Source organism: Schistocerca gregaria, chromosome 1 (genome assembly GCF_023897955.1).
Source record: "Schistocerca gregaria isolate iqSchGreg1 chromosome 1, iqSchGreg1.2, whole genome shotgun sequence".
Lineage (NCBI taxonomy): Eukaryota > Metazoa > Arthropoda > Insecta > Orthoptera > Acrididae > Schistocerca > Schistocerca gregaria.
This window is the reverse complement of record NC_064920.1, coordinates 494,796,201-494,811,780: the sequence shown is the minus strand read 5'-3', so window position 1 is coordinate 494,811,780 and position 15,580 is coordinate 494,796,201. Positions and strand designations below refer to the sequence as shown.

The 15,580-nt window shown below is 43.5% G+C and overlaps 1 protein-coding gene across 1 annotated transcript in view; it reads right to left on the bottom strand.

Annotated features, from left to right (window-relative positions):
* LOC126353908 (uncharacterized) overlaps nucleotides 1-14,079 on the bottom strand; it is a 560,381-nt gene extending 546,302 nt beyond the window's left edge. The window contains exon 1 of the mRNA XM_050003141.1: nucleotides 13,766-14,079. Coding sequence (XP_049859098.1) covers nucleotides 13,766-13,826 — 61 coding nt within the window. The 5' untranslated portion in view covers nucleotides 13,827-14,079. The remainder of the gene's footprint in view (nucleotides 1-13,765) is intronic.
* Nucleotides 14,080-15,580: the final 1,501 nt, after the last annotated feature.

Genomic DNA, 15,580 nt, shown 5'->3' with positions numbered 1-15,580 from the left:
TGTATTTCTTTCCCCTATTCCTGTCAAACGTTCCCTTATGCTCTCCCTGAAACTCTGACAATTCTCTGGTCTAGTCAGTTTATCCAGGACACATCTCCTTAAATTCCTACTTTGTTGCAGTTTCTTCAGTTTTAATTTATAGTTCATAACCACTAGATTGTGGTCAGAGTCCACATCTGTCCCTGGAAATGTCTTACAATTTATAACCTGGTTCCCAAATCTCTGCCTTAGCATTATATCATCTATCTGAGACCTTCCAGTATCTACAGGCTTCTTCCATGTATACAACATTCTTTTATGATTCTTGAACCAATTGTTAGCTATGATTAAGTTATGCTCTGTGCAAAATTCTATCAGGCGGCTTCCTCTCTCATATCACCCCGAATCCATATTCACTCACTACGTTTCCTTCTCTTCCTTTTCTTGCTATCGAATTCCAGCCAAGTCACCCATGACTATTTAATTTTAGTCTCCCTTCACTATCTGAATAATTTCTTTTATCCCATCATACATTCCGTCAATCTCTTCGTCATCTGCAGAGCTAGTTGGCATATAAACTTGTACTAATGTAGTACGCGTGGGATTCGTGTCTATCTTGGACACAATAATACGTTCACTATGCTGTTTGTAGTAGCTTACCCGCAATCCTATTTTTGTTCATTATTAAACCTACTCCGTCATTTCCTCTATTTGATTTTGTATTTAGAACCCTGTATTCACGTAACCAGAAGTCTTGTTCCTCCTGCCATCAAACTTCACTAATTCCCACTATATCTAACTTTAACCTATCCATTTCCCTTTTTAAATTTTCTAACCTACCTGCCCGATTAAGGGATCTGACATTACACGCTCCGATCCGTAGAACGCCAGTTTTCTTTCTCCTGATAACGACATTCTCTTGAGTAGTCCCCGCCCGGAAATCCGAATGGGGGACTATTTTACCTCCGGAATATTTTACCCAAGAGGATGCCATCATCATTTAATCATACAGTAAAGCTGCATGTCCTCGGGAAAAATTACCGCTGTAGTTTCCCCTTGCTTTCAGCCGTTCGCAGTACCAGCACAGCAAGGCCGTTTTGGTTAGTGTTACAAAGCCTGATCAGTCAATAATCCAGACTGTTGCCCCTGAAACTACTGAAAAGGCTGCTGCCCCTCTTCAGGAACCACATGTTTGCCTGGCCTCTCAACAGATACTCCTCCGTTGTGGTTGCACCTACAGTACGGCCATGTGTATCGCTGAGGCACGCAAGGCTCCCCACCAACGGCAAGGTCCATTGTTCATGGGGTAAAGGAAGTATGGCGTAATCGTCCATAAATTGTACAATTATTTTGTAAAATATATAAAACTTCACTCACCATAAAATTCTCTAATTGAAGAATTTACAATTGTTTCCAAATGGCTTTAATGCATTGTACGGCAATTAAAAGTGTGATGTGTGATTCTAAAGTCGATCACTAAATTGAAGTACCTAACGGGAAACATGATGTGTGCCTAGGTACACTATCCTCATGGGATAACACTTCCAACCTCTCCTGACTGGTTTCGTGCCACTGGCCACGGATTGATCCTGTACAATTTTTTTTTTCTCTGACTAGGACTTACAGCCTATGCCACACATAGAAATTTCACCACACATACCTGCCTTGTACTGTACATGACGATCTCGTGCAGCGAAACAAGTGCCCTGGTAAGAGGTTGTTCCTTTGCCGGTTCTCAATTGTAAATAAAAAATCATTGAAGGCGTTACCTAAACTGCAAGTCGGAACGCAATACTCGTTTTTGGAGCTTAGACGTTGTCACAGAGACGTAAAGCAAGTCGCGGCGAGTGACCGATTGTGACTGACGTGTTCAGCAGTCACTGCAAAAGCTTCTTTATCTGCCAGGGCTCTTCTGTCGCTGTACATACGAAGTTCAGAACTTAAAACGTGGCAACACTGCTGTGGAGACACTATGCAATGGAACCTACTATTGCCGCTGATGGAACACGTTGCTGGCATACGTGCCTTACCTCCGACCAATTGGACTCGAACGACCCGCGTCACCGGCGTGCGGACAATCAAGTGGAACACAGTCACTTGTGAGCGAGCGGTCTAACGTAACGGTGTCACTGTGCTTTCGAAACAGGAGCAACAGTGTTGGATCAAAGTTGAACGTGACAGAGTTCGTACAGTACGACGGTGTCATCAAGGTCTTCAAGAGGCGTGTGGGGAATCGGCACGAGCAGTAGCACGTTGGGTAAAAGCCGCCAACGAAGGTCGGCAAACTGTGGCAGACATGCATCGGGCAGGTCGTCCTAGCGTCTCTGAAGAGGAAGTGCTTGCTTTTTCCTCGTTAGTGGACGGTGATCGACGCGATACGATTCGTGAGCTCACCAGCGAAACTGGATTAGCACATACGACTGTGCTTTGCATCCTGGAGGAGCGTCTGGCCATGCAAAAATTGCATCGCGATGGGTTCCGCATGACTTGACGGAAATGAAGAAATGGATGCGTTACGACGCTGCTGAGACGCACTTGGAGTGCTATGAGCGCGAAGGAGACGCTTTCTTACGCCGTATCGTAACAGTGGATGAGACGTGGGCCACGTCGTAAGAGCCAAAACTGAAACGCCAATTCAACTAATGGCGACATTATGGGTCGCCGCGAAAGGCGGAAGTGCGTCAGAGCCCCAGTATGGTGAAAGTCATGGTGATTCTCGTGTACAACTGTGATGGTGTTATCCTAACACTTTACGTTCCTCCACGGCAGACCGTCAATGCACAGTATTGGAGCATCACCTGCGACCAGCTTTGCGAAAGAAGCGGCGACACTTTCTTCGCAACCCACTCAAAATTTTGCACGACAATGCGCGGGCGCATACAGCGCTGTGGCTGCTTTGTTCGGTCGATGTGACTGGGAAGCACTGTACCGTCCACCATATTCCACGGACTTAAGTTCTTGTGACTTTGATTTGATTCCGAAGGTGAAGGAACCACTTCGTGGCTTTCGCTTCAGACCTGTTCCAGAAATTCGACAGGCAGTAGATTGCTCCATTCGCACCAGAACAGGCTCTGCTAAGGAACAGGCTCTGCTAATGTCATACTACCCCTTCCACATCGCTGGCAGCGGGTTCTACACAACGCTGTTGACAACTTTGAAGGACAGTAACAGATGCAAATACGTAACTCTTTTCTATCGGTTATGAATAAATAGTTGCCACTATTTAAGTTCCAACCCTCGTAGTAATGTGACAGCGAAGCTAATTACTATATGAGCTTTCACGAACTTTGCTGTATCTTCATTTCTAGGGCCATGATGTGTCCTTACGTTTAGTAAGCAGAACGTTAACAAATATTAGTGGTGCTGTATTTTGTCCTACTGAAAGCCAAGAAATACGTAGTGATGGAAACCAATACTAAATTAAACCACAAACGCAGGAAGACCTACAAAATGTACAAACAGACAACGCTTCCAGATAAAAGTGGAAATCAAACAATAACGCTACCAGTGATGTTTTAAATTAATCAAGAAAAACGCATTTATCAATAGGCATATCCATACACATATTTTATTAGCTGCAAATCCGAGGTTTAGGTACCCTCAATAATTTAATTTCTTTGCGTATTATTATCCATAGCTTAAGCTTGTCCGCCGTTCCCTCCACCGAATGTTTCATTTCTTCAGATGTTAAAATTGATAACAGAAAAAAGTCATATTGTCTGACACTTTACACGAGCCACATGAAGGATACTACATCTGAAAATATAAGCAGTTCGTTATGAATCATCACAATATAAAAGCTGATAGTTCAGGGTATCTCATCTATAATTGGACTTAATTTATACCATACATAAAGCTTTCTCCTTGGTTTGAGTCTAAGAAAGTGTACAATCCACATCCATCACAAGAAACTCTTGTATCAGTTAGCAGTATCGGGTCAGGATTCGAGCACACATAAGCGCAATGAAAGATTAAGAATATACCATGCACCATCGTTCTCAAACGTCGCCACATGCAGTTACTGGGGTACTGCTCATTCACTTGGAGCGGTAATCGATAGGACCTCAAACGTTAGAGGCGTACGTCTCGTCAATAATGAGGTCATAATGCACTGAAACGCCAAAACACTGGTATAGGCATGCGTATTCAAATTCAGAGATATGTAAACAGGCAGAATACGGCGTTGCGGACGGCAACGCCTCTATGAGCCTACAAATGTGTGGCGCAGTTATTAGATCGGTTAGTGTTGTTCCAATGGTAGATTATCAAGATTTGAGTGACACGGACGTGACGTTATAGTCGGCGCATGAGAGATGGTATACAGCACCTCCAAGGCAGCGAAGAAGTGCGAATTTTCCAGTACAATTATTTCACTAGTGTACCATGAATATCGGGAATCCGGTAAAACGTCAAATTCCGACATCGCTGCCGCCAGAAAAAGACCCTGCAAGAAAGGGACCAACGATGACTGACGAGAATCGTTCAACGTGACAAAAGTGCAACCCTTCCGCAAATTGCTGCAGATTTCAATGCTGGGCGATCAACAATTGTCAGCGTGCAACGAAACATCATCGATATGGGCTTTCGGAACCGAAGGCCTACTCGTGTACCCTTAATGATTAGAGGACCCAAAGCTTTACATCTCGGCTGGACCCGTCAACACCAACAATGGGCTGGTGATGACTGGAAACGTGTTGCCTGGTCGGACGAGTCTCGTTTCAAATTGTATGGAGCGGATGGACGTGTACATGTATGAAGACAATCTCGTGAATCCATGGACCCTACACTTCAGTAGGAGACTGTGCAAACTGGTGGAGGCTCTGTAATGGCGTGGGGCGTGTGCAGTTGGAGTGATATAGGACCCCTCATACATCTAGATACGTCTCTGGCAGGTGACATGTACGTAAGCATTCTGTCTGGTCACCTCCACCCATTCACGTCTATTGTGCATTCCGACAAACCTGATCAATTCCAGCAGGACAATGCGACACCCCACACGTCCAGAATTGCTACAGAGAGGTCACAGGAACACTCTTCTGAGTTTAAAAACTTCCGCTGGCCGCCAAACTCCCCAGACATGAACAATATTGAGCATACCTGGGATGGCTTGCAATGTTCTGTTCAGCAGAATTCTCCGTCCCCTGGTACTTTTAGGAATTTACGAACAGCCCTGCAGGATTCATGGTGTCAGATCCCTCCTGCACTACTTCAGATATTCGTCGAGTTCATGCCACGTCGTATTTTGCACTTCTGCCTCCTCGCGGGAGCCTACATGATATTATTCAGGTGTACCAGTTTCTTTGGCTCTGCAATTTAGTTGTAGCAAAATTCCAGGCGAGATCGCAAAGTTTATACAAAGATGGAAGAGGTGCTGTATTTCACAAACTATTGAAGAAAAAGCTGTCAACAGAAATATTTTTATTCTTCCTAAGGACGCCATTCATGTAAAGAAATGAAAGAGGGTTAGATTTCAGTGTGCCGTCAACGACATTATCATTAGAGCGCTAGCTCAGAGGCATGAGCAGAAGGTAATTGGTCTCTCCCTTTTAAAGGAACCATCCCAAAGTTATCAGTGTAAGGAAACTAAGTAAAATATAGATGTGATAGTGGAAAAGTGATTAATTCCAGTCCGTCTTTAATACGACTCTAATGTCTTAGCCAGCCGCGTCGCTTCAGTTGGTGGAATTGAGAACGTACGTATGAACGGGACACAAGCAGTTTATTGCTGTCGAACCCAGGGGAAATTAGCATACAGTTGAATTACCATACAGTTATAGTAAAATGACCAATTCTAATCTGCTATCGCAGTGTGGCTTGCTTGGTGGTGTATAAAGTGCTTTCATAAACTGTGCGTTTATTATTCCATCAATGATATGTAATATTACTGTCCCAAAAGATGGTGGTGGTTAATGTTTAATGTCCCATAGACAAAGAGGTAATTAGAGACGGAGCGCAAGCTAGGGTTAGGGAAGGATTTGGAAGGAAATCGGCCATGCCCTTTCAAAGGAATCATCCCGGCATTTGCCTGAAGCGATTTAGGGAAATCACGGAAAACCTAAATCAGCGTGGCCGGAGACGGGATTGAACCGTCGTCCTCCCGAATGCGAGTCCAGTGTGCTAACCACTGCGCCACCTCGCTCGGTTCTCCCAAAAGAGATAAGTTTTACAGATCATTACGATCAGTAATTACTGCTGCTGTACAGAGAAAGCTTTCCTCACATTACAGTCAGTAAATCTGTAAATTTCACATCCTCTACAATGTACCCTGTTAACCATCGTTTGTCTGGAATTCGTTAGATCCGTAAACGCCCATTACAGTGCCACAATAAGTGCCCCGTTATCCACTATTCATGGAACCTGCTCCAGAGAGGAAAGATGACTTTGAGGCCTTGTGGCAGATTAAAGCGAAGTGTCTCGTGGCCACACTATTGAATTTAACAGACAATTTTCTTACCAACTGTCTTGCAGGCTCGACTCCCAACCCACCCTAATAGTGAGTAGATTCATTGCCTGCAAAAGATACAGTTCTACACGGTCACCTTGTGAACAACATACGAGCGTATGGAATAGCACAACAACTGTGTGCCTGTACACTAGAGTTTCTGGCAAACAGAACACGGCATGTAATTCTGAACGGAGACGAGTCTTCGGACTTAAAAATAACTTCGAGCGTCCCCCAGGGGAGTGTTACAGAACCATTAATTTTTACAATATATGCAAATGTACAAGTGACTAAATACATAGCGTCGGACTCCCTGTAAGGCTTTTGACAGATGGTGCCGTTGTATACAGAGAAGACACGACGCTAGAAAGTTGTAGTGTAGTGCAGGAAGACCTGCAGAGTATCAAAGCTTGGTGCAGGCAGTGGCAACTGACCATCAACATAAACAATTGTACTGTAGTGCCAATACATAGACACAGTGGAACAGAAAAAGGGGCAAGTGACAGTGGTGCAGAAAATACCCTCCGCGACACACCGTAAGGTGCCTTGATGAGTTTAGATGTAGTTATAGAAGTAGAAGATAATATTCCAGATTTGAGTACCCGTGCCTGACTCATTCTGTCTGAAAGATGCAAAATTGCACACACTACACTTGAGTATAGGTCATACATTCTGCAAGACATGCAATTCTTTTGTCATTCAAAGTGACATCATATACTTGTGTTCGTGCCTAGCCCTCTCCCATCACACCTCTGGGGGTCGTTCTGTATTTACTTTCTGTACCTGTACATCAACTGATGTTCACTGCAATAGCTGTCAAAGACATCTGCTTACTCGACCACACAGTAAGCTGTGGAGTTTAGTGATGTATCACTGTACAGACAAGCGTCGAGGCAAAAAAAGATAACAAGTCGCTGAATGTCACTGCAGATTTCTAAGACATCTATACTGAGGTGACAAGTCAAGGGATACCTAATATCATGTAAGACCTCATTTTGCGCGGGGTAGCACAGCAACTCGACGTAACATACATGGGCATGTGCACAATGTGACCCCTCGATTACGTAGCGCTAATGTTCGATGGGATTCATGTGGGGCGATCTGTGTGGCCAAGTCATTCGCTCAAACTTTCTGAAATATCCTCCAGACGAATCGGGAACAGTTGTGGTCCAGTGACATGACGCCTTACCATCTGTAAAAATTACACCTTTGTTTTGGGAACATGAAGCTGCAAATGGTCCCCAAGTAGCCGAACATAGCCATCTCCAGTCAATGATCGGTTCAGTTGGACCAGAGGACTCAGTTCATTCCATGTAAACACAGCTCACACCATTGTGGAGCCTCCGCTAGCTTCCACAGAGCCTTGTTGACAGTCTGGGGCCAGGTTTTGTGGGGTCTGCCCCCCGCTCGATCCATTCCATCAGCTGAATCGGGATTCATCTGACAAGGCCACGGGTTTCCAATTGCCTAGGGTTCAAACAATATGGTCACGGGTCCAGGAGAGGCGCTGCAGGTGATGTCATATACTAGCAAAGGCACCACCGGCGGTCGTGTGTTGCATAGTCTATTAACGCCAAATTTCGCCTCACCGTCAAAGCTTACACGTTCTTCTTACGTGCCACAGTGATTTCTGCGATTATTTCACGCAGTGTTGCTTGCCTGTTATCGCTAAAAACTCTTCACAAATGCCGCTGCTTTCGGTCGTTAAGTGAAGGCCGTTGGCCACTGCGCTGTCAGCAAGCTCTTGACACTATGGATTACGGAATAATGAATATCCTAAGGATTTCCGAAATGGAATGTCCTGTGCGTCTACTCTATGTGATGAAAAGTATCCGGAATCCGGCTGAAAATGACTTACAAGTTTGTGGCGCCCTCCATCGGTAATGCAGGAATTCAGTACGGTGTTGGCCCACCCTTAGCCTTGATGACAGATTGCACTCTTCCAGGCATACGTTCAGTCAGGTGCTGGAAGTTTTCCCTTGGGGAATGGCAGCCCAGTCTTCACGGAGTGCTGCACTGAGAAGAGGTATCGATGTCGGTCGGTGAGTGCATTTACTGTAGAGGCAAGGTGTCCCAACCACCTGTATTTCATTTTCATAGCAGTCGTAATTACTTCTTTTGCTTCAGTCTGATACATACACTCTACTTTAAATAACAAACATTCACCTCTAATCTTCAAGACTGAAAGTACTTCTAGGCTCCAAGTATGCACCGACTATACCCTAGGAAAGAAAATTATAAAAAAAATCATCCAGATATAGTGGCTTTCAGTGGGACAGTATATTTTTGGGTTCTTCGTCATAATTATTTTGCGAAATACTCAACTTTTGTTTTGATCTCCTCCTCTGCCATTCAGCCTAGTCGTAATGGTGAAGATGTTCCTCTGCCTTAACAGAGAACTTCTGTTGTCAGCCATAATGTAAAATACTCCTTTGCTTATATGCGGCAAATTTTATTACGAAAATCGCAGCTACGCAGCTACGTTATTGGACGAATACGTGGAGAGCTGTGTGTTATTCATTAAACAAGAAAAATAAAAATTTTCTAAGGTCCGCTTGAAGTCACGTAATTTAGTCTGCAAACACGGCTACTGCTAGATCTACGAAATCAGACGACAGTTAAGAGAAACAAATGTGCGTCTGTGGACAGTAAGTGAGGTCCACGGCACATCACCAGAGCACACTCGTCAGACAAATAGGTGCCGGCGGGAACAGGCGAAAATCTAAAGTGGTATCTATCCCTGCGTTCAGTGCTCCAGATGCATTTTTTTAATGGCAGACGACTGAGAGATAGAAACCGGTTACAGAAGAAAGTTTCTTCAGTAGTACGTCATCGAAAATGAGTAGATATCCTATCGTAAACCCAAATTGTCAGCGGAATTTATCGGTGCGTAAGGTCTTGACATATTCTTTATGATCATCCGTCATACGTGGACTATAGGGTGAGGGGCCACTTTGGCCCTATCAGGGAAGAAACTGACTTGTCTTCATTCTAGGTTACACCTCTGCAATTCTTTCAATCATCGTCGTCATCATCACCATCATCACATGTACGACACAACAAATTAATTTGCCCAGAAAAATTACTTAAACTAAAAAGTTACACATGCCGAAACCGCAAATGTAGTAAACCAGGAAATATTAAGCTATAAGCTACACGGAGTGTAAACATGTTAATGTCCACAAGTTTTTATGAACAGAAGATGAACAAAAAATAACAGGCTGGCAAGACTCTAAATCAACAATATTTTTTTAAAAATTAAGATACGGATTTAGTAACTTGCTTTGGCTGATTCCCTAAAGCAAATGCCAGAACAACGCCTATCATCAAGACCATGAATGATGAAGGACTTTGCAGAAAATACTCTGAACGATGTGATAAAACTATTTCCGCATCTGTGGCATTGCTCGCAGTATTTGATAAATCTGAACCACTCGTAAGATCTTACACTGTGACTATATTTCTGTCAGGTAGCATATAGAAGACACGACTCTGCTGTGACTGAAATTCACACTTAAGTTGCGGTCGTAAGTCTGTCTCAATGAACTATAAGGAAATGATGTAGCATCTGCAATGATACGCAAGAAGAGCCCTAAGCGGATGTGTTTTACGGCATGGACACTTTGTACGTTGGCAAGAAAAATGACCCAACAGCGGCAATACTTTACTCGCTAAGTCGCTTAATATAGTCACTTGAAAGACGACTTAAGGGGTAGCTCGTCTTCAATGAACTCGATGACGAAGAAATGATAAAAGTTAACAAAGAGCAAAAAATTGAAGTGGAAGAATGACTTAAACGTATCGACTGTAAAATACTCCTTTATGAGTTGTTCGGTTTGCTTTGGCATATACAATTAACTAGTTGGCCCTGATTTCTGTATTAAAGACTGAAGACTCTTACAAGAATTCACTATTACGTGATAGCCACTAAAGGGAAAAAAAATCGTATTGATAAATTATTCATGTTTTTTTTTTTTTTTTTTTTTTTTTTTTTTTTTTTTTTTGTAAAGTGAAGAATTCTTGACAGACAGAGGGCAAAAAGTTATTCTGTTCGATGTATGTATCTTCCCCCTCCCTTCGTCCGTCCACTACTCTCTGGCCTTCTTTTTCTTTCTCTCTGTGTCGCCACTCACTCTCACAAGAACTCACAGAGGCGATTTTTCTTCTAACTGAAAATGAGGTGGACAAACACCGTACAGTATTATTTGTTTACAAACCTAGTTGCAAAATAAAAGAAATAGAAACACAATACAGAGTAAATTGCTTGACCTACGACTAATGCGGAAATTGAATAGAGAAACGAGTATTTTCCCGTAGTGTCTGGTGGCCGAACGATTAAGGCGCTTCAGTTCGCAACCGCGCGACTGCAACGGTCGCAGGTTCGAATCCTGCCTCGGGCATGGCTGTGCGTGATGTCCTTAGGTTAGTTAGGTTTAAGTAGTTCTGAGTTGTATGGGACTGATGACCTGAGCTGTTAAGTCCCATAGTGCTCAGAGCCATTTGAACCCGTAGTGTCAAGAGTCTTAACAACGTTTTCCTACCCCTTATATTGAAACAACAATGGATGCTTCTGTTATGCGGAAGTACTTTACGTAGAGAGTTCAAGGGATTAGGAATGTCAGAGTGTACTGACACTTTATCAATATCTGCAGTGAAACGTTTCCCAACGACGATGAAAACTGTGTGGCTTCAGGTACAGCGCAAATTTCGCATCGGTACTCGTAGTATGCGACAGAACGACAGAAAGTGTGTTTTCACAGCTTCTTTATCTTTTCTAGCAATTTTGAACTCCTCAGAAGTTATAGCTTTTGTATTTGAAACATTTGTTTTATTCTGAAAAATAGTATTTCTGAAAGAAGCCATATAGTCAGTGTCAGTCACACAAACGCTCGCCGGCCGCGGTGGCCGTGCGGTTCTGGCGCTGCAGTCCGGAACCGCGGGGCTGCTACGGTCGCAGGTTCGAATCCTGCCTCGGGCATGGGTGTGTGTGATGTCCTTAGGTTAGTTAGGTTTAATTAGTTCTAAGTTCTAGGGGACTTATGACCTAAGATGTTGAGTCAAATAGTGCTCAGAGCCATTTCATTTTCAACAAACGCTCGCGCACGCACGGACGGACGCACTCACTCACTCACTCACTCACTCACACACACACACACACACACACACACACACACACACACACAGAAATGGATCAATGTTGTAACCATCATGCTTCATAAGAAAGTAGTTGAGGAAGTGACAGAGTCGAGTAACTATTTTAAATTGTTACTTTGTCTGGAATTAATCGATTAGGTTTTTGATCTCTTTCACCTTCAGCCCGCACTATCACCTCTGCAAATCAACGCATTATTCAATGATAGTGTCCGCAAGAACAAACTAGATAATGCCACGGCTCCTATTAGGCTTCGTCAGAAAGTGACACATTGTGGGGTGAATAGGGAATCACGCACCGCCAGAACTACTCCCGGCAACCTCGGAAAAAGTGTTCAGATTTTCAGACTGGTGGAACGAAGGAGAAATACTAGTCCATGGATCATATATGAGCTGTCTTTTCTTTCTGCTGACGCTATACGGCTGGAATGTAGTGCAGTCAAGTTTCATTATAGACTTGAAGATCAGTGACGAAGAAATTGTAAAAGAAAAACTTTAGAAAGAAAGTAGGTAAATTTCAGCAAGAGTTGGCAACACCAGTTGAAGGACTTTTGTGCTTCGAGGACGACAGGTAAAATAAACTAAGATAACGGTATCAAAGACCTGTACAGATTTCGTAAACAATACACGGGATTTTCAAATTAAAGATTCGACTTATGGCAGTGAAACCTAGCTAATTCATATAAAATTGATGTAAAATTGGAGGCTTTTTACAATGATCAAAGATGAATGTTAGGATTTAATAGAACATACTGAAAAAATTAATTAAGCAACAGGGTAAATAAGAAGATAAAAATATATAGATAACGTAGGGGAGGTTGTAACATTTAGTACTAGCTGTCTACTGAGTTCCAAGAGATTTAAAAAGACCGGACCGACACATATACAGAAGGTACGTCAGAAAGAATACAGTAGTAACATGGATCTTTCAGCCATAAGCTACGTTGCACGGGAAAGTCTACGCTAGGCTTTTATCGAGTGGCATATGTCAAATTGTTCATCATGAAGATACAATCGTTTAAAAACAACATTTGTATAACTGACACCTCCGATCCACATGAATAAGTCTGAATCTGTTGAACTCAACTGAAACCCGCTGTGTAATCTTTCCTTCTATACAGAATGCAGATGGCATTACTTGTACCTGCCCCGTGTGGCTGCGATGAAATGCTCATCGTGGTATATCCAAGCTTGTAGTCCACATTATGTCAGTTTGGCATTTTTTGCATGCCGTCTTCGTGTTATTGCAGTTTTAATGCCAACCCGTGTAATTGCTGCACATCATTTTAGCGGGCAGAAGACCCGTGGTCTGGCACAAGACCCGTGATCTACCAGAAAATGTCTTCGAGGCCACAATAAATCTACTTCGCTATTACTCTCACGAGTGGAGGGGGTTGCTCTGATATAGTTACTTCGCTCTAAAAGGCGTGTATCAATCGTCGTTGTTTGAGTAGTAATGTACGTTAAAGGATGTCTCGTGACGATTGGCAACGAGGGCTTTTATTACGGGAGCAACTTTTTATTCACACTCACTATTTAACTCTCGATGCAGCTCCCAAATCCATACACATACAGTCTAATCAAATCAAGTAGTTAGCCTCACTTTTTTCAGTACACTTAAAGCAATGAGACGTCTATCTAGGTATTATCACAGAGAAACCTGAGTTTAAATTTATATTTTGAAATTACTGTTATGTGGATACATGCATGTGTGTGTTGAGCACGTACACAGCGTAGGAGTATTCAGATCACATGCCATCGATGCGGGACTTAAATTAACATCATTACTTTTATGGGTTGCATCCATGAGGCAGGGGCTGACAAACGGGTCTCACATTTCACAGTTTTTATTGGAAGATATTTCACTATTAAACTGAGACACTGACGTGTACGAATAACAATATTCTTATTTTGCCACACTCTCTATTCATATTATAAAACGCATAATTATTACATCAGTTGTTAGCTATGCGGTCGTTCAATAACTCGGTGGAAAAGTATATTATTCAATGTAGTGCTAGATAATGTATGCTATGCAATTAGTCGGTAACGTTACACGATTACCTATTTATTTCAGGTCTGATCTGCGTATAGTTGCCTTATGAAGATATGGGTGCTAGTTTTTAAAACACGTCGTGGACGATTGAGAAATGACGTGCCTTTGTATGTTTCCCTGCGCCGTGCGCAACTTACCTGGAGCAGGTGTGACGCTCCCGAGCAGCCCAACCACCAGAAGGGCGTCACGAGGCCACATGTCAGAAGCAGACCAAGCGGAGGAGGGACTCCTTCTCTACCAGTCAGAACCCGTCAGCAAACCGCCCTGTCCGCTCGACAGCGTCATTTCGGAGTTCTACCGCCTGCCTGCATCCGCTCGCCACACGTCAGGCGTGAAGCAACACAGTTAGTGACGTGACGTCGGTGGAAAACACCTGCTGTGACGTCAGCTACGAAAGCCGCGCGCGTCCTCGCAGAGGCGACCACGTGCCGACGGCCTCGCCAGCGGTCGGCGCCGCAGTGACCGCTCCGCTGCGATCGCAGGCGGCGCTGTGTCGCCGGCCGCCGCGGCGCTCGCACCAAGTGCCGTCTGCGTGCGAAGTGCGCATGCGCGCAGGTACGACGCGGGACGGCGTCACTCTCCTCCTCTCGCCGTTTCTGTCTCTCTCTCCCTCGCTCCCTCTCTTTCCGCTCCTTCTCTCTCTCTCTCTCTCTCTCTCTCTCTCTCTCTCTCGACATTTTTTCTACCATTGGTCTGCCCGTTTCGGAGAGCCCCTGTCCTGTCAGCAGAGGAAGTTAATGGTCTATTGTTCAGAATCAAATGCCTTTACCACATCGGGGCGAACAAAGATCGAGCACCCATTTATTTCCATTTGATTCGCCCGTAATACGGTAACATTCCGACGCGCATATTGTTCTGTCCGTAGACGGCCTGACAAAAAAAATCTATCAAAAATCGGCACTCACAGCCGTCTCTTCGACCCGATTATACGATTCTAGGGCACTGTAAATTTACTTTTTGCAAATGAGAAAAACGACGTCGAAGTAGTGGCAGTCGCATGATACCAAGCTGTACGACTTGGGTGATTATCGGCTGAAAATTTCTGGACGTTTTCTGTATCATGCAGCAGAGGGATAGAACAGGCATATGGTGGCAGTAGAGCACTTTCTCTATTGAGCCAACAAACCACAGCAATCAAAGACGAAGTTTGTGTTCTTGTATGTTATAAACTAAGAACCTGCTTGTAGGTTTCTCATGTGTCTTTTACAAGCAAAGTAGTACGTCACAAACAACGCGTGCGTCATCTTTTATATCTAAGTAATACGAGTAAGACAAGTTATTTTCGGTAGTCTAAATTAAACTTTAATTTATTGGGTGATCAAACCGTCAGTATTAATGTGAAAACTGAATAAATCACGGAATAATGTATATAGAGAGGTACAAATTGACACACATGCTTGGAATGACATGGGGTTTTATTAGCACCAAAAACATACAAAGTTAAAAAAAAAATGTCCTACAGATGGCGCTTCATCTTATTAGAATAGCAATAATTAGCATAACAAAGTAAGACAAAGCAAAGATGATGTTCTTTACAGTAAATAGTCAATATGTCCACCATCATTCCTTAACAATAGCTGTAGTGGAAGAGTAATGTTGTGAACAGCAGTGTAAAACATGTCCGGAGTTTGGTGAGGCATTGGCGTCGGATGTTGTCTTTCAGCATCCCTAGAGATGTCAGTCGATCACGATATACTTGCGACTTCAGGTAACTCCAAAGCCAATAATCGCACGGACTGAGGTCTGGGGACCTGGGAGGTGAAGCATGACGAAAGTGGATGCTGAGCACACGATCATCACCAAACGACGCCCGCAAGAGATCTTTCACGCGTGTAGCAATACATTTTTTTCTGGTTCTAGTAAAACCTCATGTCATTCCAAGCATGTGTGTCAATTTTTACCTCACTATCTACATTATTCCGTGGATTATTAAGTTTTCAAATTTATACTGA